We start from the raw sequence: 27788 nt of genomic DNA on the forward strand, positions 1-27788 counted from the left end.
TTGTTCATAAAGGCTAAAAAACAAATCAATAAAGCTATCTAGTCAATCTATTCAAGACAAAATTAACAGATAATTTTGTACATTTTTCCCCATGATGACTTGTCTATTTTGTCTTGGATTATTCTAAAAATGTGTATTTATTCCAAACAATTATCTGTTTCACTAAGATTTTCAAGTTGTTTTTAAATATTTCCAGCATATCATCTGGCTCATTTCATAAACTTTTGAATGTTCTTTTATGCTTTCTAAATGCTTCTCTATTTAGATTTTTTGAAGAACTAGCTCAAGTTTTTAAATTTTAAAATTAATTTTAATCGTGGTTGTCTCTTCAATGTATTTTTCAATAAAATTTCAGATTATAACTTAGCATCAAATTTTTTTTTACCTAGGTCATTTCCTTTTTCTTCTTTTCCTGGACAAGACACTTACACTTTGCTTCATTTTTTTTCTTTTTCCAATTAGCTGAATCAACTTCAAAGTTTTTTCCCAGCCCCCAAAGAAAGGTAGGTAGAGCTTTTTATTTTAAAGTAAAGCAGTCTGTGCTATCCTTTCAGGCTCCCTAACAACACAGATAAGTGGTTTCAGCTTCAGAAGGGATTTAAAACATAGTTTAAAGACTCCCTCGAAGATCTGAATTCTTTCAAGCCTTTCCAACTAGTTAGTAATCCTGTGTTTTATTTCTATTGGAATTGGCTACATGGAAGTTCCATTCTCTCAGAATCCTCTACCCCCTATTAAACTCAACAAGTTCTCAAACTAACAAGTTCCTAACATCTCTCTTTTTCCATTACACTTTGTAAAAGATAGTTGTAATAGATAGTTGAAACTAAATGTCATCTTGTCCTATTTAAATTTTCAACTTTTATGATTCTTCATTCATTACTTCACAAAATAAAATCCCTAATACCATAAATATTTTGTTAATGTTAGTCCTGCACAAGTGTGTTTTTCTGTCTTTTCTACAAATGAGCCTGAAAGAAAATGGAGTGCCAAATTCTATATCGAGCACATTAAAGTTATATAAACATAAATAGAACATTTTTGCCGAAACCGGTTTGGCTCAGTGGATAGAGCGTCGGCCTGCGGACTGAAAGGTCCCAGGTTCGATTCCGGTCAAGGGCATGTACTTGGGTTGCGGGCATATCCCCAGTGGGAGATGTGCAGGAGGCAGCTGATCGATGTTTCTCTCTCATCGATGTTTCTGGCTCTCTATCTCTCTCCCTTCCTCTCTGTAAAAAATCAATAAAATATATTTAAAAAAAAAAAAATAGAACATTTTAATCAACTTAAAGAGCAAATTTCTGTTAAAATTTAAGCTAGATATATTATTTGACTTTTCTGAAAGTCAATTAGAAAGTAACCTTACATCCTTTCTTTGAAAATTGAATTTTATAATCTTCTAAGAGACAGATAATTATTTTTAACAAGAGTTAATGAGTGAATCTTTTAAAAGAATGTTTTTCCTTATACAATAATAAAACCTTACTTATACTTTCAAGGTCTCCTGAATCATACATTTAACTATCTTCCTAGCAGTTAATGATCATCAAGTTAGTAAACATCCAGTCAAGTAATAGTACAAGTAATAACAAGAATGTAGAAGCAAACACACACGTTACTGAGAGGGGAAAAGGCATTCTTAAAGGTTTTTATCTCATAAACAGTTTTCTAAAAGAAATTTCCCTCTTTTTTTCTTTTTAAAATCTAAAGAATTTCCCTGGCTGGGTGTTGCTCAGTAGGTTGGGCTCTTCGTGTGCAATAAAAGTTTGCCGGTTTGATTCCCAGTCAGGGCATATGCCTGGTTTTCAAGCTCTATCTTCAATAGGGTGCATGCAGGAAGCAGCTTATCCAGTCTTAATTTCACATCAATATTTCTCTCTCCCTCTCTCTCCCTTTTTCCCCTCTAAAAAAAAAAAAGAGAGAGAGAGAGAAATCAAATCAACACAATCTAAAGAATTTAACTGTTGAAAATTATGAATTTTATGTGTTCAAAATGTCTGGAAAAAATAAAAGACAACACTGTTACCAATCAGAAAACACTAAAACAGATGATGATTCAAAAAACATAAAATATAACATACAAAAGACTGGAGTCATTTACTCTGAAATCAACATCCAAATTCTGAGACTTTTCCAGAATGTTGATGTTCCCAGAGCAACAGCGCCATCAAGTGACATAACATACTAATAGATTTCCCACAACTCAGTTTTTTCATATTTCTGAACTGAACAAGAGGAAGGGGAGGAGGTTCAATTAGAATGTCTCTCAGAAAAACTCCAGCAAAATGGCTTTGCAGACGTTGCCGCCCCGGAGCCGCCCATGACCAACTATGGTGAACCCCACCATGTTCTTCGACATCGCCGCAAAGGTGAGCCCTTGGGCCAAGTCTCCTTCCAGCTGTTTGCAGACAAAGTTCCAAAGACGGCAGAAAACTTCCGTGCTCTGAGCACTGGGGAGAAGGGATTTGGTTATAAAGGTTCCTGCTTTCACAGAATTATCCCGGGATTTATGTGCCAGGGTGGTGACTTCACACGCCACAATGGCACAGGCGGCAAGTCCATCTATTGCAGCAGTTCTCAACCTTCCTAATGCTGCGACCCTTTAATACAGTTCCTCATGTTGTGGTGACCCCCCAACCATAAAATTATTTTCGTTGCTACTTCATAACTGTAATTTCGCTGCTGTTATGAATCGTAATGTAAATATCTGATATGCAGGATGTATTTTCATTGTTACAAATTGAACATAATTAAAGCATAGTGATTAATCACAAAAACAATATGTAATTACATATGTGTTTTCCAATGGTCTTAGGCGACCCCTGTGAAAGGGTTGTTCGATCCCCAAAGGTGTCACGACCCACAAGTTGGCGACCCACAGGTTGCGAACCCCTGAATTCTATGGGGAGAAATTTGAGGATGAGAACTTCATCCTGAAACATACAGGTCCTGGCATCTTGCCCATGGCAAATGCTGGACCTAACACAAACGGTTCCCAGTTTTTCATCTGCACTGCCAAGACTGAGTGGATGGATGGCAAGCATGTGGTCTTCGGCCAGGTGAAAGAAGGCATGGATATTGTGACAGCCATGGAGCGCTTGGGTCCAGTAATGGCAAGACCAGCAAGAAGATCACCATTGCTGACTGTGGACACTCTAATAAATTTGACTTGTGTTTTATCTTAAAAACAAACAAACAAACAAAAAACTCCAGCAAACTCTCCTCAAAAAAGCTGGATCAGGAAAAGTTGTTTAAGAATCAAGGGAGGCCGAAACCAGTTTGGCTCAGTGGATAGAGCATTGTCCTGCGGACTGAAAGGTCCCAGGTTCGATTCCGGTCAAGGGCATGTACCTGGGTTGCGGGCACATCCCCAGTAGGAGATGTGCAGGAGGCAGCTGATCGATGTTTCTCTCTCATCGATGTTTCTAACTCTCTATCTCTCTCCCTTCCTCTCTGTAAAAAATCAATAAAATATATTTTTTAAAAAAAAGAATCAAGGGAAGCATTCCACCTCTGAAGAGTATTCTGTTTATATTAATCTAAAGAAAGTCTGAACATCCATCTGCTAAAATCTGGTTAAAGCTATATGGCTTCAAAGTAACTAAACCAATAACCAGGTTCACCTATATTTAAAACAAGGAACTAAGAGATTCTTAGGTACTTTCTCTGATTCTGATTGACTTTCTACTCAGAAGTTCATTTAGGTGAGGGAGCGTTTCTGAGGTGCTAGGAGTGGTTCTAATCTTTATACATTTATGATATAAACACTTCTGTGAAATTTCAATTATGTGTATGTATAAATTAACTATAAAATAATATCCAATTAAGGGAAATTCTAGATTTCACTTCTGTGGAGTCCTTCAAATTAATAGGCTAAGAAATAAAATGCCAGCCTTTTGAGATTATTTTAACCACTATTTTTTTTTTTTTAATTCTACAGAGGGAGGAAGGGAGAGAGGGACAAGAGGGAAGGAGGGAGGGAAAGAGAGAAAGAGACAGACAGATAGACAGACACTGATGTGAGAAAGAAACATTGATCTATTGCCTCACATACATGCCCCAAGTGTGAATCAAACCTGAAATCTAGGTATGTGCCCTGACCAGAAATTGAACTCACAGCCCATCATTGCACAGAACGACACTCCAACCAACTGAACCACACCAGCCATGGCTAACCACTATTTCTTTAATGAAGTAAGAACACAATTGAAAGTTAAAACCTTTAAAAATTGTAAAGGTGGATTAAATCGAATTTTAAAACTTGTAATTGATACCAAGAAAGTAACAGATAACTCATAAAATGGGAGAAAATATTTGCAAATTATGTCTGGTAAGGGACATGTACAAAATATAAAGAACTCATAACTAAAAAAGACAACATAACTAAAAAGGGGGGCAAAGGATTTAAAGACATTTCTCCAATTAAGATGACCATTAAGCACATGAAAAGATGCCCAAAATCATTAGCCACTAGTGAAATGCAAATCAAAACCATAATGAGATGCCACTTCACAAATACTAGGATTGTTATAAGCTAAAAGAGACAACAAGCAGTGGTGAAAAATTGGAATCCTCAATCATAGCTTTTGGTAATGTAAAATGGTGCAACCACTGTGAAAAGTTCGGCAGTTACAAAAACGTTAAACACTGAGTTGCTAAGACACAGAAATCCACTCCTAGGTATATGTACCCAGGAGAATTGAAAACATAAAATGTACACAAAAACTTGTACACAAATAGTCACTGCAGCATTATTCACAATAGCTAAATAGATACAACCCAAATGTCCAATAACTGATAAATGAATGGGTAAACAAAATATAGCATGACTATACAATGAAATATTATTCAGCCTTAAATAGGAAGGAAATTCTAATCAAGGATACAACATGAATGAATCTTGAAAACATACTACTGGTAGTAGCAGTTTACTATCTTACCACTCCAGCCTCCTTAAGGGAGCAAGTTATAATCCTCAGGTTCAAGCCAAATTTTATAGGCAAGGTAGAAAGACACCTGAGGATCAAGGACAAAAGATGATCTTCAAAATTAAAGACTTTTCTGACCAAGCAAAAAGTCCACAGATATATCATTCTGAACATACAAAAACTCAAGGGATATTTCTTCTTGAGAAAATTATTAGAAGATGAACTTCAACACAACAACAGATAACTGGAGAAGCCAGAGAAAGAGGACTGGCAGAGAGCTAAAATGTTTTAAACCTTAAAATTGAGATAAAAACAAATGAGGTAGAGTGACAAATTGGAATGTAAATGCTATGTTCCTATTAGGATATGTAATCAACATAGAAATAAAACAAAGAGAAGGAAAATGAAAGAGATGGGAAGTTAGTAAGTCTGCCGTGCCTACTTGTAATGCTGTAAAGTTCAGTATCATTCAAAGCTCACAAATAATACGAGTATAAGCACATTTAAGAGTAAAAAAAAATAGCCCTAGCTGTTTTCCCAGTGGTTAGAGCACTGGCCGGTGGACTGAAGGGCCTCAGGTTCTATTCCAATCAAGGGCATGTATCTTGGTTGCAGGCTTGATCTCCAGCCCAGGTCAAGGGCACCTGCAGGAGGCAACCAATCGATGTGTCTCTCTCACATTGATATTTCTCTATCTCTCTCTTTCTCTGCCCCTCCTTTCCACACTCTCTAAAAATCAATGAAAAACATATCCTCAGGTAAGGGTTAACAAAAAAAAAAGAGTAGAGGAGAGAAACTAAGATGGCATAGGTAAACACCGAAATTGCTGCCTCCCACAACAACTTCAAAAATACAACAAAAAGACAAAGCGGACATCATCCAGAACTACAGGAAGGCTGGCTGAGTGGAAATTCTACAACTAGAAGGAAAGAGAAAAACACACTGAGAGCCAGAGGAGCTGCGGAAGTAAAGTGCAGAGGTACGGAGGCTCGCACGCGCGGAAAGGGGCTGGCATCTGAGGATACGGCTGTCTTTTTGAATTGGGAGGGAGTCACAAGCTCCCGACTGCTCGGAACTCCAGTTCCAGGAAGTCTCTGGGGACGCAGGACTCATACGGGGAGAAACTGGACTGTCTGGCAGCAGGCAGAACTCTGAACTTGAGGGTGGCTTTCCCTCAGAGGTGCTTGCAGCAATTAAATTACCGGGACACTGAGACACACGGCCCCTTAGGGCAGGGCTGAGGACCAGCCATAGCTGCTTGCTCCGCCCTTTGATTCCCTGAGACCCCGCCCCACCCAGGCTGTGGCAGAGGCTTTTGCATATGAATGCCCTGGCCCTTTGCAACCTGAAAATTACCTAACAAACTGCAGCTGGGCCAGAGAGACCCAGAACTTCCAAGAGAAGGCCCAAGGCCCCACAGCGGCTTGCATTGCTTCACAGGTGGGCCTCATCAGGGCACCTCCAAACTCCAAAAAAGGAAGGGGAATATGCAGTTCTCTTCCTAGCTCCTGCTGGGTAACCTCAGGTAGAGGCTAAATTAGCACCTCCTTAGATCCAAGAGCCAGTGTACCCAGTGGTCAGAGGGGGGCCATCCAGATTACAACTCCTCAGATCCATAAGGGAGACACTCAGGGGGCAGACTCAGTGAGCACCAAAGCCCCACTGAAGCAAGTCTTGCCCCAGAAGGGTGTCTTCAGCACAGAAGTTCTCCCACTGCAGACACAGCTGATTCTCACTGCCAATTGGCCTGGAGGTCAATTCCTCCCAGTGATCCTACAACAATCAAGGCATAACTACAACAAGACTGTGCACAAAGCCCACAAGGGGGTACACCAAGAGTGTCCACTTCAGGTAACTGGGGAGGCTGAGCCACTGGGCTGTACAGGACACCTAGCACACAAAACCACTCTACCGACACAGGGAAGCATAAAAAATGCAGAGACAAAGAAACAGGTCACAAACATGAAACGAAACAACATATGAATAATAGGGGTACCAGAACAACAGAAGGATGAACAAGGATTAGAAAACCTATTAGAAGAAATAATATCAGAAAACTTCCCTGAGGTGGGGAAGAAAAAAGTCACACAAGCCCAGAGAGTCCCAAACAAGGTGAACCCGAAAAGACCCACACCAAGACACATCATAATTACCATGGCAAATGTTCAGGACAAAGAGAGAATCTTACAGGCTGCAAGAGAGAGACGGAAAGTTACATACAAGGGATCTCCCATTAGATTGTCAAATGATTTCTCAACAGAAACACATCAGGCCAGAAAAGAATGGACGGAAATTTACAAAGTGATGCAAAGCAAAGGACTGAATCCAAGAATACTCTATCCAGCAAGGCTATCATTCAAACTTGAAGGGGAAATAAGAAGCTTCACAGACAAAAAAAGGCTAAGGGAGTTTATCACCACCAAGCCAGCAATGCAAGGAATGCTAAAGGGACTGGTATAAAAATAGGAAATAAAAAGCTCAGAAAGAAAACAGCCACACAAAAACAGAAATGGCTACAAACAAGTACCTTTCAATAATAACTTTAAACGTAAACAGACTAAATGCTCCAAACAAAAGACATCGAGTGGCTGAATGGATAAAAATACATGACACATACATCTACTGTCTACAAGAAACCCACCTCATTAGAAGGGACTCACACAGACTGAAAGTGAAAGGATGGAAAAATATCTTTCAGGCAAATGGAAAGGAAAAGAAAGCTGGGGTAGCAATACTTATATCGGACAAAATAGACCTCAAAGTGAAGGCCATAACAAGGCCTAAGGAAGGCCACTTCATAATACTAAAGGGATCAATACAACAAGAAGCTATAACCCTGGTAAACATATATGCACCCAATGCAGGAGCACCCAAATTCATAAAAAAACTCCTGGAAGATATCAAAGGAGAGATCAACAACAACTAAATCATAGTAGGGGACTTTAATACACCACTGACAGCACTGGATAAGTCCTCTAGACAAACAATCAGCAAAGATACAGCAATCCTAAATGACTCACTAGATCAGATGGACTTAATAGACACCTTCAGAACATTTCACCCCAATGCCACGGAATATACATTCTACTCAAGTGCTCATAACACATATTCAAAAATAGACCATATATTGGGTCACAAGCAAAGTATCCCCAAATTCAAGAAGATTGAAATCATAAAAAGCGTCTTCACAGACCACAATGGCATAATATTAGAAATAAACTACAATAAAAACAAACCAAAATACTCAAACACCTGGAAGCTGAATAGCATGCTATTAAATATTGATTGGGTTACCAATGAAATCAAAGAAGAAATTCAAAACATCCTGAAACTAATGACAATGAAAACACAACAATCCAAAACCTATGGGACACAATGAAAGCAGTCCTGAGAGGGAAGTTTATAGCTCTACAGGCCTATCTCAAAAAACAAGAAAAAATGGTAGTAAATCATCTAACTCTACAACTCAAAGAATTAGAAAGAGAGCAACAAGAAAAGCCCAGAGTGAGCAGAAGGAAGGAGATAATAAAAATCAGAGCAGAAATAAATGACATAGAGACCAAAAAAACAATACAGAAAATCAATGAAACCAAGAGCTGGTTCTTTGAAAGGATAAACAAAATTGACAAACCTCTAGCCAGACTCACCAAGAAGCAAAGAGAGAGGACCCAATTAAACAAAATCAGAAACGATAGAGGCGAAATAACAACAGACCCCACAGAAATACAAATGATTGTTAAAAAATACTATGGACAGCTCTACTCCAACAAACTAGACAACATGGAGGAAATGGACAAATTCCTAGAAAAATACAACATTCCAAAACTCAATCAGGAAGAATCTAAAAATCTCAACAGGCCAATAACTATGGAAGAAATTGAAGCAGTCATCAAAAAGCTTCCAGCAAACAAAAGCCCAGGACCAGATGGCTTCACAGGGGAGTTTTACCAAACATTCAAGGAAGAACTAAAACCTATCCTCCTCAGACTACTACAAAAAATTCAAGAGGAAGGAACACTTCCAAGCTCATTCTATGAAGCCAGCATCACCCTAATACCAAAACCAGGTAAAGACAACACAATGAAAGAGAATTATAGGCCAATATCCATCATGAACATATATGCCAAAATCCTCAACAAAATCTTAGCAAATCGGATCCAGCAGTACATCAGAAAGATCATACACCATGACCAAGTAGGATTTATCCCAGAGATGCAAGGATGTACAATATCCGCAAATCAATAAACGTGATACATCACATAAACAAATTGAAAGAAAAAAACAACATGGTCATATCAATTGATGCAGAAAAAGCATTTGACAAAATTCAACACCCATTTTTGATAAAAACTCTCAGCAAGGTGGGAGTAGAAGGATCATACCTCAACATAATAAAAGCCATATATGACAGGCCCACAGCCAACATCATACTCAATGGACAAAAACTAACACCATGCCCCCTAAGAACAGGAACAAGACAGGGATGCCCACTCTCACCACTCCTGTTCAACATAGTACTGGAAGTGTTAGCCATTGCAATTCGGCAAGAAGAAGAAATAAAAGGCATCCAAATTGGAAAAGAGGAAGTAAAACTGTCCTTATTTGCAGACGACATGATATTATACATACAAAACCCTAGAGACTCCATCAAAAAGCTACTAGACTTAATACATGAATTTGGCAATGTAGCAGGATACAAAATTAACCCCAAGAAATCCGAGGCATTTCTATACACCAATAGTGAACTTTCAGAAAGAGAGATTATAAAAACAATCCCGTTTACCATCGCACCAAAAAAATTAAGCTACCTAGGAATAAACTTAACTAAAGAGGTAAAAGACCTCTACTCAGAAAACTACAGGACGTTGAAGAAAGATATAGAGGAAGGCATAAACAGATGGAAGAACATACCGTGTTCATGGATTGGTAGAATCAACATCATTAAAATGTCCATACTACCCAAAGCAATCTATAAATTCAACGCACTTCCCATTAAAATACCAACGGCACACTTCAGAGATCTAGAACGAACTCTCCAAAAATTCATCTGGAATAAAAAAAGACCCCGAATAGCTCCAGCAATCCTGAAAAAGAACAAAGTAGGTGGGATCTCAATACCAGATATCAAGTTGTATTACAAAGCCACTGCTCTCAAAACTGCCTGGTACTGGCACAAGAATAGGCATATAGATCAATGGAATAGAATAGAGAGCCCAGAAATCGGCCCGAACCAATATGCTCAATTAATATTTGACAAAGGAGGCAAGAACATACAATGGAGCCAAGATAGTCTCTTCAATAAATGGTGTTGGGAAAATTGGACAGATATATGCAAGAAAATGAAACTAGACCACCAACTTACACCATACACAAAAATAAACTCAAAATGGATAAAGGACTTAAATGTACGACAGGAAACCATAAAAATTCTAGAAGAATCCAAAGGCAACAAAATCTCAGACATATGCCGAAGCAATTTCTTCACTGATACAGCTCCTAGGGCACTTGAAACTAAAGAGAAAATGAACAAATGGGACTACATCAAAATAAAAAGCTTCTGCACAGCAAAAGAAACCATCAACAAAACAACGAGAAAACCCACTGTGTGGGAAAACATATTTGCCAATGTCATATCTGATAAGGGCCTAATCTCCAACATTCATAGGGAACTCATACAACTTAACAAAAGGAAGATAAACAATCCAATCAAAAAATGGGCAAAGGACCTAAATAGACACCTTTCAAAAGAGGACATTCAGAAAGCCAAGAGACATATGAAAACATGCTCAAAGTCACTAATCATCCAAGAAATGCAAATCAAAACAACAATGAGGTACCATCTCACACCTGTCAGACTGGCTATCATCAACAAATCAACAAATGACAAGTGCTGGAGAGGATGTGGAGAAAAAGGAACACTTGTGTACTGCTGGTGGGAATGCAGACTGGTGCAGCCACTATGGAAGACAGTATGGAGTTTCCTCAAAAAACTGAAAATGGCACTCCCATTTGACCCTGTGATCCCACTTCTAGGAATATATCCCAAGAAACCAGAAACACCAATCAGAAAGGATATATGCACCCCTATGTTCATAGCAGCACAATTCACCATAGCTAAGATCTGGGAACAGCCTAAGTGCCCATCAGTAGATGAATGGATTAGAAAACTGTGGTACATCTACACGATGGAATACTATGCTGCTCTAAAAAGGAAGGAACTCTTACCATTTGCAACATCATGGATGGAACTGGAGAGCATTATGCTAAGTGAAATAAGCCAGTCAATGAAGAAAAAATACCACATGATCTCACTCATTCATGGATAATAGAGACCATTATAAACTTTTGAACAATAATAGATACAGAGGCAGAGCTGCCTCAAACAGATTGTCAAACTGCAGCAGGAAGGCCGGGGAGGGTTGGGGGGCAGGAGGTAGGGGGGTAAGAGATCAACTAAAGGACTTGTATGCATGCATATAAGCATAACCAATGGACATAAGACACTGGGAGGTAGGGGAGGCTAGGGGACTGTCTAGGGCGGGGGGATAAAATGGACACATATGTAATACCCTTTGTAATACTTTAAGCAATAAATAAAAAAAATAAAATAAAATAAATAAAAGCTCTGTCAGAAAGATAATAATAGCACATAATTAAAGTTACTCAAAGGAAAACATGAAAAGAAAAAAAAAGAAACAGGTCACATATGACAGAAATGGAGGAAAGCACACTACTAGATATAGAGTTCAAGACCACGTTTATAAGGTTTTTCAAGAATTTTATGGAAACCGCCAATAAATTTAGTGAGACCCTGGAGGATATGAAAAAAGACCAATTAGAAATTAAGCATACACTGACTGAAATAAAGAATATTATACAGAGATCCAACAGCAGACAAGAGGATCCCAAGAATCAAGCCAAAGATTTGAAATACGAAGAAACAAAAAATAACCAACCGAAAAAGAAAAAAGAAAAAAGATTCCAAAAATATGAAGATAGTGTAAGGAGCCTCTGGGACAACTTCAAGCGTACCAACATCAGAATTATAGGGGTACGAGAAGAAGAGAGAGGGCAAGATATTGAAAACCTATTTCAAGAAATAATGACAGAAAACTTCCCCTACCTGGTCAAAGAAATAGACTTACAAGTCCAGGAAGTGCAGAGAACCCCAAACAAAAGGAACCCAAAGAGGACCACACCAAGGCACATCATAATTACAATGCCAAGAGCAAAAGACAAACAGAGAATCTTAAAAGCAGCAAGAGAAAAACAATCAGTTACCTACAAGGGAGTACCCATACAACTGTCAGCTGATTTCTCAACAGAAACCATGCAAGCCAGAAGAGACTGGCAAGAAATATTCAAAGTGATGAATGCCAAGAACCTACAACCAAGATTACTTTATCCAGCAAAGCTATCATTCAGAATAGAAGGTCAGATAAAGAGCTTCCAGATAAGAAAAAACTAAAGGAGTTCATCACCACCAAACCAGCATTACATGAAATGCTGAAAGGTATTCTTTAAGAAGAAGAAGAAGAAAAAGGAACTCTTACCATTTGCCACAGCATGGATGGAACTGGAGAGCGGATAAATACCACATGATCTCACTCATTTGTGGAATATAATGAACAACATAAACTGATGAACAAGGACTGATCCAGAGACGGAGAGGCAATGATTGAACTGTCGGGCCTTGGAGGGAAGGTAGGGGAGGGTGGGGGTAAGGGGGAACGATCAACCAAAGGACTTATATGCAAGCATATAGGCCTAACCAATGGACACGGACAACGGGGGGGGGTGAGGGCATGAGCGGGGGGGCGGGGGGAGGGGGGTAGAGGATAATGTGGGGATAAGGACACATGTAATATCTTAATCAATAAAAAACATATTTAAAAAAGAGTAAAAAATATATTAAGGAAGATAACATTATTAATTAAAATCAGATGGATGAGAAGAGAGAAAAAAGGGGAGGGAACATAGGCTACTTTATCATCATACTCATGGTGGCAAACAGTAAGACTGTATAAACCTTTACTAAACAAACCTATAATCATGAAAGTAATTACTCAAATATAGAAAAATCATCCTAAAATCAGAAAACATATAAACCTACATGTAAGATAATAAGTAAGACAATACAAACAGATCACAGACTTTAAAAAATTAAATTGAAAAGACAAATAATATAACAGAACTCAATTCTTATCTGTCTTAGTAAAAAAATGTAATAAATAGTCTAACTTATAAGAAACATTTTCAGAATGGATCTCAAAGTAAAATTCAATTCAATAATATACAAGAAACTCAACTAAAATAAAGTGATTCTAAAAGACTGAAAAGGGAAAAAGCATACCAGAATGAAAAAAAAAAAAAAAAAGGCAGAAATCCATAACCTGAATACCAGGTAAATTAGTGTTCAGGCCCAAAAAAGAATTAAATAAGACAAATAACACTTTATAATAAAAAAAGTGTGAGATATGTTTTACTTCACATAGCAGTTACCAGAAGAAACAACACATATCAATTGTATTCGTCTTCTATTCATCTCTCTCGGCCCATAACCCCAGCAAATGGACAAAAAAAAAAAAAAGGCAAGAAAACACAAGACCTTAATAAAATAGCTATTTAATAATGTAAACCTGCCTGATCAATCCATTTAACTCTACAACATGAAACAAAGAATGTAACCTTTTAAAAATGTGCTCAGAGAGTATTGATAACAATTGACACTTTAATAGGCCACAAAGAAATTTCAAAAAATTTCAAATTGAGTAAAAATAATTAAAGAATAGTACTAATTAGAGAATTAGTATTCTCTAATTGAAGTGTAAAAAGTATGTAAATTATTAACCAAGTCAGAAAACAAAACAAAAAGTCCCACTATCTGGAAATTTCAATTCTCTCTCAAACATCTCATTAGGTAACCAAAATAAATAGGTTAATAAAAATTTTAAAATAAAGCAACTAAAATTGGAGAATTTCTAGAAAACATAAACACAGAAATCACCCCATGTCAAAACTAAGAGATACAGCTAAAACCATGCTCAGAGGACAACATATTAAATATCAAAAAAGGAATAAAATAAATGAAAGAAGCTAAAAAAGAAGAAATTAATCAAGGCAAAGCCAAAAATAATAAGTAAGAAAATAGTAAAACAGTAAATACATAAACAATAAACCCAGAAACTGTTTTTCTTTCTTTCTTTTGGTTAACAAAAATCTAAAATGAATAAGCTACTAGCTAACATAAAATCAAGAAGAGAAAAAAAAAGGGTAAGTACAAAGACAACATTGTAATGGTAAAAATTGGAATGTCCAAAATAGTTAAATATAGTACATACATAAAAAGAAACAATGTATCTTTAAAAGAACAAGGGAAATTATGTATTGAGTTCAGACTAATAGGTACAATAAGTTGCCCCTGTGTAGAAATCAGGAAATATAAAAATCTATAATTGCATTTTCTTGTCCTAGACGCAAAAGAAACTTTGGAAGGATACAAAAGAATCAAGATAGTGGTTTCCTATTGGGAGGAGTAGAAATTGGGTAGATGGGGAGACAAGGACAGAAAGCACACTTTTCAGCATGTAATATTTTATACTTCTGGGTTTTGAGCCCTGTGGGTGTATTACTTATTTTTCCAAATTAATTTTTTAATTTGCATATGACTAACATAAACTCATCAAATATTTTCAAACACTTAACTTGGTACCAAACACTACACTTGGTGTTGGAGATGTACAAAATGAAAAGGTCTAGTTTTCTCTTTTAAAGAGCTTATAGTTTTTACAGTTTGGTAGGGAGATAGGCACAAACCAACATTGTGGTATTTCTTCATATGAAGACAGGTTGAAAGTGCTATAAAAGAGCACCTATATCTACATAAAAGATATAAAGACAATTATTCAGCGAAGATGAGTATTACTGTAGGTCCTCGGGTTACGTCGGAGATCCATTCCTACTACGTAAGGCAATTTTTGCTGTAAGTCGGAACCCACCTACATAAGCACCTACGTCACTTACATGGAGCACATACACAGCAGAAATGAAGTGAAACAGTAAAAAAAATTTAAAGGAAAGATAACAATTCCTGACCTTTATTTGTGGTAAATAAATAATAAAAACATAAAGCACATATGTACATACATCAAAATGACAGAACTTTTTTTTTTTTAATAAATACTGTAAATGGGAGGTGGCAACGTAACCACGAAACGATATATGTCGACGTAACCCAAGGACTGCCTATATTTAGCTCTGATGCTAAATAAGACTTAAAGGCTGAGCCAGAGATTTTCAGAATAATAAAAAAGGATATCCCACAAATAGAATAGAAAACAGATTCGTGGAAGTAGAGAGAGCAAAGGGTAGTCAAGAAATCATTACAGATCAGGATTTTGCAAGAGCAAGAGTGGCTAGAATTAAGACGGAAGAAGCTGAAATGGGGCATTAAATATCATCTTCTAGCTGTCAGGCAATGTGCTAAATGCTGGAGATAAAGAAGTAAACAGGGCAAAAAATAAAATAAAATAAATAAACAGGGCCTATTTCCTGCAGCTTATTCTAGATGTCAATGTCCAGAGAAACCAAGAAAGAAGTTTTGCAGTAATTTGATACCAAGTCTCTGGCTCTTACACATACTGTTGCCTCTATCAGAAATGCTCTTTCAACATTCCCTTTCTTCACCCGCCCCTAGTCTAGATAATTCCTTTCTCAGAACTCAGATTAAATGCCCTTGTTAAGGCCCAGCAGGCATGGCTCAATGGTTGAGCATCAACCTATGAACCAGGAGATCACAATTTGATTCCGGTCAGGGCACATGCCCAAGTTGTGGACTCAATCCCCAAGGCAGGGCATGCAGGAGGCAGCCTATCAATGATTCTCTCTCATCACTGATGTTTCTATGTCTCTCTCTCCCTCTCTGAAATCAGTAAAAATACATTCTAAAAATATTAAAAAAAATAACTGCCCTTGTTCCAGGCAGCTTTCTCTCACCCAAGAATAAATCAATCAGTTCCACTTGCCATATACTTGAAAGCACACTGTGATTCTTCTTGGTAATTACACTTAGGCTTCTTTATCTTTCTATCCAAACTATAGTCTGCATGAATACAAGAGTCAAACCTCTCTTGTTCACCACTGTATCTAAAGCACTAATCACAGTATACAGCAAACCCTTAATGCAGCGATTTTTCAACCTTTTTCATCTCATGGTGCACATACACTAATTACTAAAATTTTGCAGCATACCAAAACATATATTTTTTGCCAATCTGGTAAAAAAAAAAAAGGTATAATTTTGATTCATTCTCACCAGACAGCTATTGTTGTGTTGGCTGTTGTCATTTTGTTATTTGACAATCTAAGGGAAAAGAGGTCAGTGTCCCTGACTAGTCAAGTATTGCATGTTTTGTTGTAAAAATTCTTGCAACACACAAGTTGAAAATCACTGTCTTATTGAATTAGTCAATGAGTGAAAAAATTTTAGAACACAACCCTGCTGGTGTGGCTCAGTGGCTGAGTGTCAACCCAGGAACCAGGAGGTCACAGGTTTGAGTCCAGGTTAGGGCTCATGCCAAAGATTGCAGGCTCGAACCTCAGAGTGGGACGTGCAGGAGACAGCAGATCGATAGATGATGTTCCTGTCTCATCGATGTTTCTACTTCTCTACCCCTCTCCCTTCCTCTCTAAAAACCAATTTTAAAAATATTTAAAAATTTTAGAACACAATCTTTCCTGATCACTTAGGCTGATGTATAAGAAACCTAAATTAGCCCTGGCTGGGTTGCTCTGTTGGAGCATCGTCCAGTACACGAAAAGGTTATGGGTTCGATTCCTGGTTGGGGCACATACGGGAGGCAACTGATCAATGTTTCTCTCTCACATCGATGTTTTTCTCTCTCCTTCCTCTCTCTCTAAAATCAATCAATAAATAAAAAGTTCTCGGGTGAGGATTTAAAACAACACACCAAAAATCTAAATTATTATATGTATACATTTCAGATATGTAAGACTATATGGTTTCTTACTCATGGCTCCAGAATGTTATACATCCATTTTAAGTACTTGTATCTTTATTTTTTCTCCTCTCAAACTATAAATTGTCACTTCCTACTACTTTCAAGTCTCTGTTTTCTAGCAGATTCCACTTACTTCTAATTTGCAGAAATCTGCTAAGCCAAAAGCGGATAAATTCAGCTATAAAGAAATAACTGCCGTAAGAACCAAACAGTAGTACATAGTTTTTGAGAACTTTTTCTTTTGGAGACGGAAGCAGGCAATGGTGGAGTAGAATGAAATGGGGATACAAAGAAGCAAGATGCTCTTTTGTAAGTAAACTACTTAAATATTATTGCATGATTTCTTTTGTTAACAAAGCCTTTTATTTTTGCTAACTTTGGTTTATTCTGTTAAATAATTCCAGGCGACTGTTATACATGTTTCTGCGTTCAAATAAAACAGTTGAGCCCTGACTAGTTTGGCTGAGTGGCTAGAGTGTCGGCCTGTGGACTGAAGAGTCCCAGGTTTGATTCCGGTCAAGGGCATGTACCTTGGTTGTGGGCACATCCCCAGTAGGGGGTGTGCAGAAGGCAGCTGATCGATGTTTCTCTCTCATGGATGTTTCCAACTCTCTATCCCTCTCCCTTCCTCTCTGTAAAAAAATCAATAAAATATATATTTTTTAAAAAAACAGTTGAACAGAAAAATATGAAGGTAAAAAAAAAGCATTATTTAAAAAATTTGGCCCAAGATAATGAGGAAAAAAATATTTCCTCAATTCAAAACGCACTTTTTCCCATTTACAAATACTGGGTGGGGCAAAAGGTTTACAGTTGTTCATATGGAAAATAATACAATAATAAATAATAACACAAGAATAAACTAGGTGTTTCGTGTACTCATAACTATAAACCTACTTTTATGTGTAAGAAAGTGAAATATGCTTCTTAATCAAAGCCTTCAAAATGGCAGTATTTTTCTCTCTTGGTTGCACATAAAATAATGGTACACTTCATAACTAATAGCATCTTGCATTTGATGAAATATAATATATAATTTTATGTAATAAAAACATTCACCTTTTTTACTTTCTCAACTAGATAACTGTTATCTACTCATGATATTAGCACATTCCATTTCCCTTTCCCCACTAAAATAAAAAACCTAATGCTCATATTAATGATGCTGAGAAGAGATAAAAACCAATACGAAAGAAAAAAGAAAAGCAGTGATTTGGTTTTACTGAGAAATCTTACCATTAAAAGGTAATGGGCCCTATTAATGAATGAACCAAATTAAAATCTTGCTTAAGAAACCTTTAGTAAAATCCCTTAGAATTCTTATCTTTTGTATCTATCTTGGCTATGTTACATATAGTAATCATAATAGTTAACAAAATTCTTTAATTACTTATTGTTGAACAAACAAATAAATCTTCTCCGGGTTCCTAAGGTGAAAAGTCTTAAGTGGTCCTGAAATTTGCAGATGAAGTAAGGCATTTAATTTAGTGTAATTTAGAGCAATAGAATTCTCTAAACACATAATGCACACAACTGAATATACTACTTGAATTCTCAGCAACACATGCTAATGTGACTTCCAATTCTAAACTATCATAATTATAAAATAACTTGAATATTTTCATTTAAATACAACAGCAAGAACTGGACACATTCAATTAGTGTGATCTTTACACAAAATAAAACTCTCCAATAAACTTATATACCATTTATTATTTTTTTTCTCCTGCTTCTAGCAAAGATGATCATTTCTCTTAAAATACGTTATATTTTCTCTTAAAATAACAGGATGATCATTTCTCTTAAAATAGGTTATATTTTCTCTTAAAATAACAGGAAAGCATCAGAAGAAATATTTCCACTTAGAGCTAATGACAAAAAGAAGAAAAATCAATGAGAAACAAGTTATAGAAAATATGCTAATAATGTCTATTGACAAGGAATATTTTTAAATAAGTAACTAAATAAAAACTTTGATATTACAATCATCACTGCAAGTAAAAACACTAAAAAATTACTCTTTATTTTTAAAAAATACCTACCTTTGCCTGGGAACTATAAAGAGTGCCCGTACCAACTTCTTCCTATTTGCTTTTGTGTTCATGTTCATGCAAAAATCCATTGCTGCCTATAGGAGAAAAAGCAAACTTTTTCTTAAAAAAAAAAAAACCTTCATTTAGCTACTAAAAACAAAAATCCTGGTGCTACAATGGATTTCCACTTGTTCCTAAACGTTTCAAATGGTTTTAAAAGACTAGTATTATAAGCATATCCCAAACTAAAAGATCACTGAGCTTAAACTCCTCTGTCCTTATGTATCTCAAAATATATGTTTCATAAACTTTTAAATTGCAACCTAGTGTTAGAAAAAGAACTTCGAGTGGTTAGATTGATGATCATGCAATGTTTGGCAAATAATTACATTAAATGCACAATCAATGCTTTAACCTCATTAAAGTTAAATAAATCAGTGTTGATTTCAGAAAAGTTTTCTACAAGGACAGTTACCAGGAGCCAAATAAGTTACTAATACTAAACCAGATAATCAAAAAGGAATAAAGGTAAAGTAGGTAAGAGAGCTAAGCATAGATTATTCCAAGAAACATGTAAGAGTAAGTGCCTCGACAATGACTGAAAGGTTCAGTGTCAGCAATCAGATTTAGTAACTTAATTAAACAAACCATATCACAGGACTGTAATAAATGCACACAACTGTTATTTAGTATAGTACTCCACTCTTCTATATTTTAATAACAAAAATATGTTCAATATTTCATCAACATGTCTAACATCTAATATTTGTGTAAAAGAACAAAATAAATCCAGAGACAGAAGCATGGAACAGACTGAAGAATCTGGGGGAAGGCGGAGGGGGAGGGAGGACGGGGCGGACGGGAAGGAGAGATCAATCAAAAACTTATACACATATATGCATAACCCATGGACACAGACAATAGTGTGGTGAAGGCCTGGGGCAGGGGGAGGGGATGGGCTAGAAAAGAAAAGGTCATTGGGGGAGAAAAGGGATTTTTCTGCAATACTTCCAAAAATAAAGATAAATTTAATATTAAAAATAAAAAAGAAAGTCTAAGAGAGGTATATGTTCTGGGAAACCACTGGAAAACAACAACGTGAAGTAACTGGTATTTTTTAAATGTAGGCATGCATATTTTTTAATTTTTAAAAAAATATTCAGTATAGTTGGTTTAAGAAAATAACAAATTTGTTATACTTTAAAAAGGAATATATTATGAACAAATGTCCTTTTGGGTTTCTCAAATATTTTCCTTCCATAGGCTCACATGATTATTTTATTATTCATACCAATCTTTAGGTAGATTTGAAGATCAGATACAAATAAAAGATTCTCAGATTTTCCTGAATTGGCTTTCTACCCTTTACTGTAGATGATAATATAATAAAACACCTCCCATTTGGTTAAAACTTCTGATGAAATAAATAGCACAACTGAAGTTGATAAGGTTTAACTTAGGAAACCGGCTCACATTGAAAATATCCACCAAGACTAAAACTTTAGATCAATATTAGTCGAGAGCAAAATCTATTTAATTTTTTCTTCTGCTTGTAAAGAAAAAGTAATAAATGTCATTGAAGCTTACATTTTATAACATTAAAGATTATGGCTAATAAGAATAACAATGAAAAACTGAAAATTCAAGCAATTCACTCAAATTAAAAATTCTGGATCTACTAATAAAAATCCCAAAGGTCATGTATTCAGATAAGAAAACTGGAAAAACTTCACTCTTACACACACACACACACACACACCCCAAAAGAAAAAAGAAAGAACAACTTGCATATCAACATCTTTAAAAAGTATATTTTAAAAAAATGATAATGACTAATAATGGCCTAGGTTTCAACATAATTAGGAAACACAAAAAATAAAAAAGTACTTCAATAACTATTTTAGATATTATCTTTTAAATATACATATACTCTGCATAATATAAGTAAATTTTATAAAAATAGAAGTCAATAAACACTTTTCCTGCCATAATAATTAAAGGCCAGTTAAATGAAAAACAAACAAAAAACAGAAAACCACTATCATGTTCAAAACTCTCCACAGATTAAAAATTCGTAAGGGTATCAATGCCTGGTACATACAATAGGTGTTCAATAAATGTGTTGGGATATGTAATACTCTTTGTAATACTTTAGGCGTTAAAACAAAATAAAATAAAAAATAAATAAATGTGTTGGGTAAAAGACTACAGGAGTGAGAAAACTGCCAGAATTAATAAATCTGAAGAAATTTAAAAAGGAAAAAAAAAAAGCTTCCCATGTATATTAACTCTTAGATTTAACTGGTTCTGCCCTATGGGGAGAAATGAAAGCAAGAGATGCCTATACTGGTGCTGTCTATCTGCTTTGGTTACAACTGCTGCTTGACAACTCAGTAAAAAGTTTTTCAAAATCCTGTTTCAAAACGTTTTAGGTAGAGAGAAACCAAGATGGCGGCATAGGTAAACACTTGAAATTGTGGTCTCACACAACCACTTCAAAAATACAACTAAAAGATAAAACAGACACCATCCCAAACCACAGGAAGGCTGGCTGACTGGAAATTCTACAACTAGAAGGAAAGAGAAAAGCACACTGAGACTTAGAGGAGGTGCGGAAGTAAAGTGCAGAGGTACGGAGGCACAAGTGGAAAGGGCTGGCAACTGAAAGTGCAGCTGTCTTTTTCAATCAGGAGGGAGACACAAGCTCCCGACATCTCTGAACTCCAGTTCAGGGCGAGCCTCTGGGGACCCAGACTCATACGGGGAGAAACTGGACTGTCTGGCAGCGGGCGGAACTTGAGGGTGGCTTTCTCTCAGAGGGCCTTGCAGCGACTACTGTGGTACACTGAGACGCAGGGCCTCTTAGGGTAGGACTGAGGATCAGCCATAGCTGCTTGCTCCACCCTGTTGATCCCCTGAGACCCCGCCCCATCCAAGCTGTGTGCAGATGCTTTTGCATATGAAAGGCCTGGCCCTTTGCAATCTGAAAATTACCTAACAAACTGCAGCTGGGTCAGAGAGACCCAGAACTTTCAAAAGAAGGCCCAAGACCCCACAGCAGCTTGCAATGCTTCACAGCTGGGCCTCATATGGGCACCTCCAAACCCCAAACAAAGAAGAGGAATCTGCATATCTCTCTATAGCTCCTGCAGGGTAGCCTCAGGTAGAGGCTAAATTAGCACCTCCTTAGAGATCCAAGAGCCAGTGTACCCAGTGGTCAGAGTGGGACCATCCAGATTACAACTCCTCAGATCCATAAGGGACACACTCAGGGGGCAGACTCAGTGAACACCAAAGCCCCACTGAAGCAAGTCTTGCCCCAGAAGGGTGTCTCTAGCACAGAAGTTCTCCCACTGCAGACACAGCTGATTCTCACAGCCAATTGGCCTGGAGGTCAATTCCTCCCAGTGATACCAACTACAATCAAGGCTTAACTACAAGACTGTGCACACAGCCCACAAAGGGGTGCACCAAGAGTGTCCACCTCAGGTAATTGGGGAGGCTGAGCCACTGGGCCCTATAGGACACCTAGCACACAAAGCCACTCTATCAACACAGGGAAGCATAAAAAATGCAGAGACAAAGAAACAAGTCACAAATGACAGAAATGGAGGAAAGCACACTACTAGATATAGAGTTCAAAACCACACTTACAAGGTTTTCCAAGAATTTTCTAGAAACCGCCAATAAATTTAGTAAGACCCTCAATAAGTCTAGTGAAACTGCCGATAAATTTAGTGAGACCCTCAAGAAATCTAGTGAGACCCTTGAGGTTATGAAAAAGGACCAACTAGAAATTAAGCATACACTGACTGAAATAAAGAATATTATACAAAGTTCCAACAGCAGACTAGAGGATTGCAAGACTCAAGTCAAAGATTTGAAATACAAAGAAACAAAAAACACCCAACCGGAAAAGCAAAAAGAAAAAAGAATCCAAAAATATGAAGATAGTGTAAGGAGCCTCTGGGACAACTTCAAGCGTACCAACATCTGAATTATGGGGGTGCCAGAAGAAGAGAAAGAACAAGATATTGAAAACCTATTTGAAGAAATAATGACAGAAAACTTCCCCTACCTGGTCAAAGAAATAGACTTACAAGTCCAGGAAGCGCAGAGAACCCCAAACAAAAGGAATCCAAAGAAGACCACACCAAGACACATCATAATTAAAATGCCAAGAGCAAAAGACAAAGAATCTTAAAAGCAGCAAGAGAAAAAAAGTCAGTTACCTACAAGGGAGTACCCATACAACTGTCAGCTGATTTCTCAACAGAAACTATGCAGGTCAGAAGGAAGTGGCAAGAAATATTCAAAGTGATGAATAGCAAGAACCTACAACCAAGATTACTCTACCCAGCAAAGCTATCATTCAGAATTGAAGGTCAGATAAAGAGCTTCACAGATAAGAAAAAACTAAAGGAGTTCATCACCACCAAACCAGTATTATATGAAATGCTGAAAGGTATCCTTTAAGAAGAGGAAGAAGAAGAAAAAGGTAAAGATAGCCCTAACCGGTTTGGCTCAGTGGATAGGGTGTCGGCCTGCGGACTCAAGGGTCCCAGGTTTGATTCCGGTCAAGGGCATGTACCTTGGTTGCGGGCACATACCCAGTAGGGAGTGTGCAGGAGGCAGCTGATCAGTGTTTCTCTCTCATCGATGTTTCTAACTATCCCTCTCCCTTCCTCTCTGTCAAAAATCAATAAAATATATTTTTTTAAAAAGAAAAAGGTAAAGATACAAATTATGAACAACAAATACACGTCTATCAACATATGAATCTAAAAATCAAGTGAATAAATAATATGATGAACAGAGTAAACTGGTGAATATAATAGAAATCATGGGCATAGAAAGGGAGTGGACTGATTACTCTCGAGGGGGGGGGAGGGGTGTGGGGTGTGGGGGAAGAGACTGAACAAAAATCGTACACTTATGGATGAGGACAGTGGGGAAGGGGGGGAAGGGCAAAGGGCAGAGTGGGAACCAGGTGGAGGGGAGCTATGGGGGGAAAAAAGGAACAACTGTAATAATCTGAACAATAAAGATTTAATTTTAAAAAATTTAAAAAAAGAAAAAAATGTTTTAGGTAAATGAAAGAAAGTTCAACACCATTTTTTTTTATTTTATGAAGTAAAAATAAATTCTTCTGATCATCAAATGCATGCAGAAATAAGCATTACCAAGTGACCTAAAAGAAATCTTCATTTTAGGTTATATAGTTTACCTTAATTATTGAGCTAAAAAAATTCTTAGATTTTTCTACCTAGTTCCCAAATACTTTTCCCTCTTAAGCCATTTGGACCTTTGACAACAATATATGGAAGAAATTCCTGTCATGAGAAAGCTAACTCCCAGAAGAATCCACCAGGGTCCAATCCAACAGGGAAGACTGGGCCCCTGTTTTTCATCTAACCCTCAGAAAGCTAACTTAGAATTTAATATATGGCTATTATTGGCCACAGCACTTAATATTGAGCTGGGCACTAAAGGATACTTTCCAATGAAGATTCGTAACAATATTGCTAACACAGAAAACTGATGAGATCTTTCCCACCTTCAGCTTTCATTATAGTACTCAAAATAGAGTTTGGGAGGTGGAGCAGGAGTGTCAAGGTATTTCTCTTTCATCTCTGTTTATATGCAATAAATAAATTAAAATTTAGCATGGGAAAGATTTAGTCATATTCCAAACTTAGAAAAATAAGCAATTATTTAAGAGGTGGTTTCTGATATACTCTATAAAAGAAAAGAAAAAAGGCTTCCTTCTTTTTAATCCTCACCTGAGGATATTTTTATTGATTGTTTAGAGACAGATATAGGGTGAAAGAGAAATATCGATATGCAAGAGAAACACTGATTGGTTGCCTCCCATATGCACCCTGACTAGGGATTAAACCTGCAACCTTAGTGGTATAAATCAGCTGAGCCATCCAGCTGGGCTAGACTACCTAAAACTGAAATAAATCTGTAATTACAAAGTTTTGAAAACATTGATCTAATCATTGCAAAAGTAAGGCAATTTAGAGTTTAAAGCCTGTTTGATTATATCAATAGTTATTGAAATACATCTAAATTATTTGAAGAAGAGGTACAGAAACCAAAAGTAAAAAAAATAACCTAACTTCTGTAGCTCTCTACAGGGGACCTTCAAAGCACGATGGGGCGGGGGAGGGGGGGGGGGCGAGCGGGGAGATAAAAAGATTACATTACACTTTGACAAAACCATGGCCTAAAGCAACAATTTTCAAGCTTTGGGTCTCAAGAGCCTTTTATATTCTTAAAAATTATTAAAAACCCACGCTGGCCAGTGTTTCTAAGTGGTTAGAATGTCAGCCCTCGCACCAAAGGGTCGCGAGTTTAATTCCTCCTGGTCAAGGGTACATACATGGGTTGCAGGTTCAATCCCCAGCCCCAATAGGGGTGTGTGTGGGAGACAACCAATCAATGCGCCTAAAATCTATGCTTCTCTCTCTCTCTCTCTCTCTCCCCCACACCCCCAACCCTACTCCTTCTAAAAACCAATGGAAAAAATATCCTCGGGTAAGGATTAACAACAGCAACAAAAAATTATTCAAGACCTGAAAGCACTTCATTTATGTGGCTTATATTTATTGGCATTTACTGTTACAAATTAAAACTGAGAAACTTTAAACTTACCAATTCATTTAAAAATACCAATAAACCTATTAGTTAACAGTTTTTTGAAATAACTATATTAAAAAAAAAAAAAGTTGCCCTGCCCAGTGTGGCTCAGTTGTTGGTTGGGCACCATCCTGCGTACCAAAAGGTCTCCAGTTAAATTCCCTATCAAAGCACGTGCCCAGATGGTGGGTTCGATTCCTGGTCAGGGTTTGTTAGGGAGGCACCAGATCAATGTTTCTCTCTCACATCAATGTTTCTCTCTCTCCCTCTCCCTTCCTCTGTCTCTCAAGTCAATAAAAGACATATTTAAAAACAATTAAAATAAAATTTTAGGGACAGACGAGTGGCACTCTTTTAGAAGATAACAAGTCTGTTATCTATTATGCATGCAAATCTGTTGTGATGTGTTTAGCTGAACTATATGAAGAAAATTCAACTTTACACATATATATAGCTGGGAAAGAGGTGAATTTAAATATCTTTTTCAGGATTTCTAAATATTCTTTGATAAGTGGTAGTTTCTTAAGGGTTAGGAGAAATGTGGAATCTGAAATCTTATCAAATTTCCATGCTGTTGGATTAAAATCTACCTTGCACTTTGAGTGGATCTTTAACAACCAAACAAAACTTTGTTAGCATTGTGCACTGATCACTCAGAAGAATGGTTCACTGAGTTATGCTGATCTTCCAAACGCATACATATTATTTTTAAATTATATTATTTAATATCACCACCATTCCCATCAAAAAAATTTCAAGGATAAAGTCTTCTCAGAAAAAAACTGGGAAGCTGTCAAGTTTATGGTAGTAGACATAAGTTTTCCAAAATTCTAATTTTTGTTGACAACTCAAATGTGTTCGTTGGCAATAAATGCTTTTAGTTGTTTTCCTTGAAGTGTAAGGTTCATCTTGTTCATGTTAGAAAATTGTCGGCTATTCTGAGTTGTTGTTTTTTTATCCTCACCCAAGGATATTTTCCCATTGATTTTTAGAGAGAGTGGGAGAGGGAAAGACAGAGAGAAATATCAATGTGATAGAAACACATCGACTGGTTGCCTCCTGCATGCGCCTAAACCAGGGCACCGGCCGGGAAGGAACCTACAACCCAGGTACGTGCCCTTGACTGCAATCGAACTTGTACCCTTCAGTCCTCAGGCTGACGCTCTATCCACTGAGCCAAACTGGCTCTATCCACTAGGGCCATTCTGAGTATTTTAATAAAATAGATTGGGAAATTAAACTAAGAAAAGCTTATAAATTGATGAGCTGCAATCTACTTTTAATTAGATGATTACATTACATACCTATCATTAGATAACTTAGTTATATTATTTTCTTGGGATCAATAAAATTTTACTGATCTACCCATATCCCTTCTCCTGTCTAATTCAGCACATTGTTTTAGTCTGTTTAAAATAACATATCTAATCCTAAATATCATTAACTATAGGCAATGAGTGACTTTGACACTTATTCCAATCCTTTCAGAAATTTTTGGAGTGGAATACAAGATTATTTTAATGGTCATAGTGATTACAAACAGAATCCTATCATGATAATCTTTAAAAAAACAAAACAAGAAAATAAAAGAAAAATGGCTAAACACCCAAGATGGAAAAAAATAATCAGTTTTGCCATCAGTTTTTTCAAGTAAAAATGGTATTCTATGAATAAAAACAACAAAAAACAATTAGTTCAGCTTGCAATTCAAACACAAGTCATTTTTCCCAGACAACTCTAAGAAAGCAGAAGTCCCATTTTGTCAGATTAAAAGGGCAGGTAATCAAAAGTTGAAATGAAATGAAAGCACTAATTTGTATGGATTCATCAAGGAGACTCTTAAGTGAAAGTGGCATTTTTTTAAAATTTCAAATGCATGGCAGCAAAGACAAGGGCTACGAGTACAGCTTACTACCACTTCATTTTGATTTGTAAAAATGTCAGCGGCTTTATCCATAATCATTTCTGTAAATATCAAAAACAGTGAAAAAGGAAAAAAAAATACCTTAATATTAGTATGAAAAGTTTTGACCTTATAGACCCCCATTAAGTATATAGGAAGACAGCAGTACTCTACAGAGCTTTTAAAAATTTCTGTTCTACTTTTCGAACTGTGGGGTCCCTATGTGACGAAGTGTCAAGCCAACAGGATTTTAGAGACA

The 27788-nt window shown here is 36.7% G+C and overlaps 1 protein-coding gene across 8 annotated transcripts in view; it reads right to left on the reverse strand.

The window, feature by feature from the left end:
• Positions 1 to 27788, reverse strand: part of UPF2 (UPF2 regulator of nonsense mediated mRNA decay) — a 127178-nt gene that overhangs the window by 60023 nt on the left and 39367 nt on the right. For all 8 annotated transcript variants that reach the window (XM_036352309.1, XM_036352333.1, XM_036352351.1 and 5 more), the window contains exon 8: positions 18991 to 19076. In XM_036352309.1, the coding sequence (XP_036208202.1) occupies positions 18991 to 19076 (86 nt within the window). The remainder of the gene's footprint in view (positions 1 to 18990; positions 19077 to 27788) is intronic.

This window comes from Myotis myotis, unplaced genomic scaffold, assembly GCF_014108235.1.
Source record: "Myotis myotis isolate mMyoMyo1 unplaced genomic scaffold, mMyoMyo1.p scaffold_m19_p_1, whole genome shotgun sequence".
NCBI lineage: Eukaryota > Metazoa > Chordata > Mammalia > Chiroptera > Vespertilionidae > Myotis > Myotis myotis.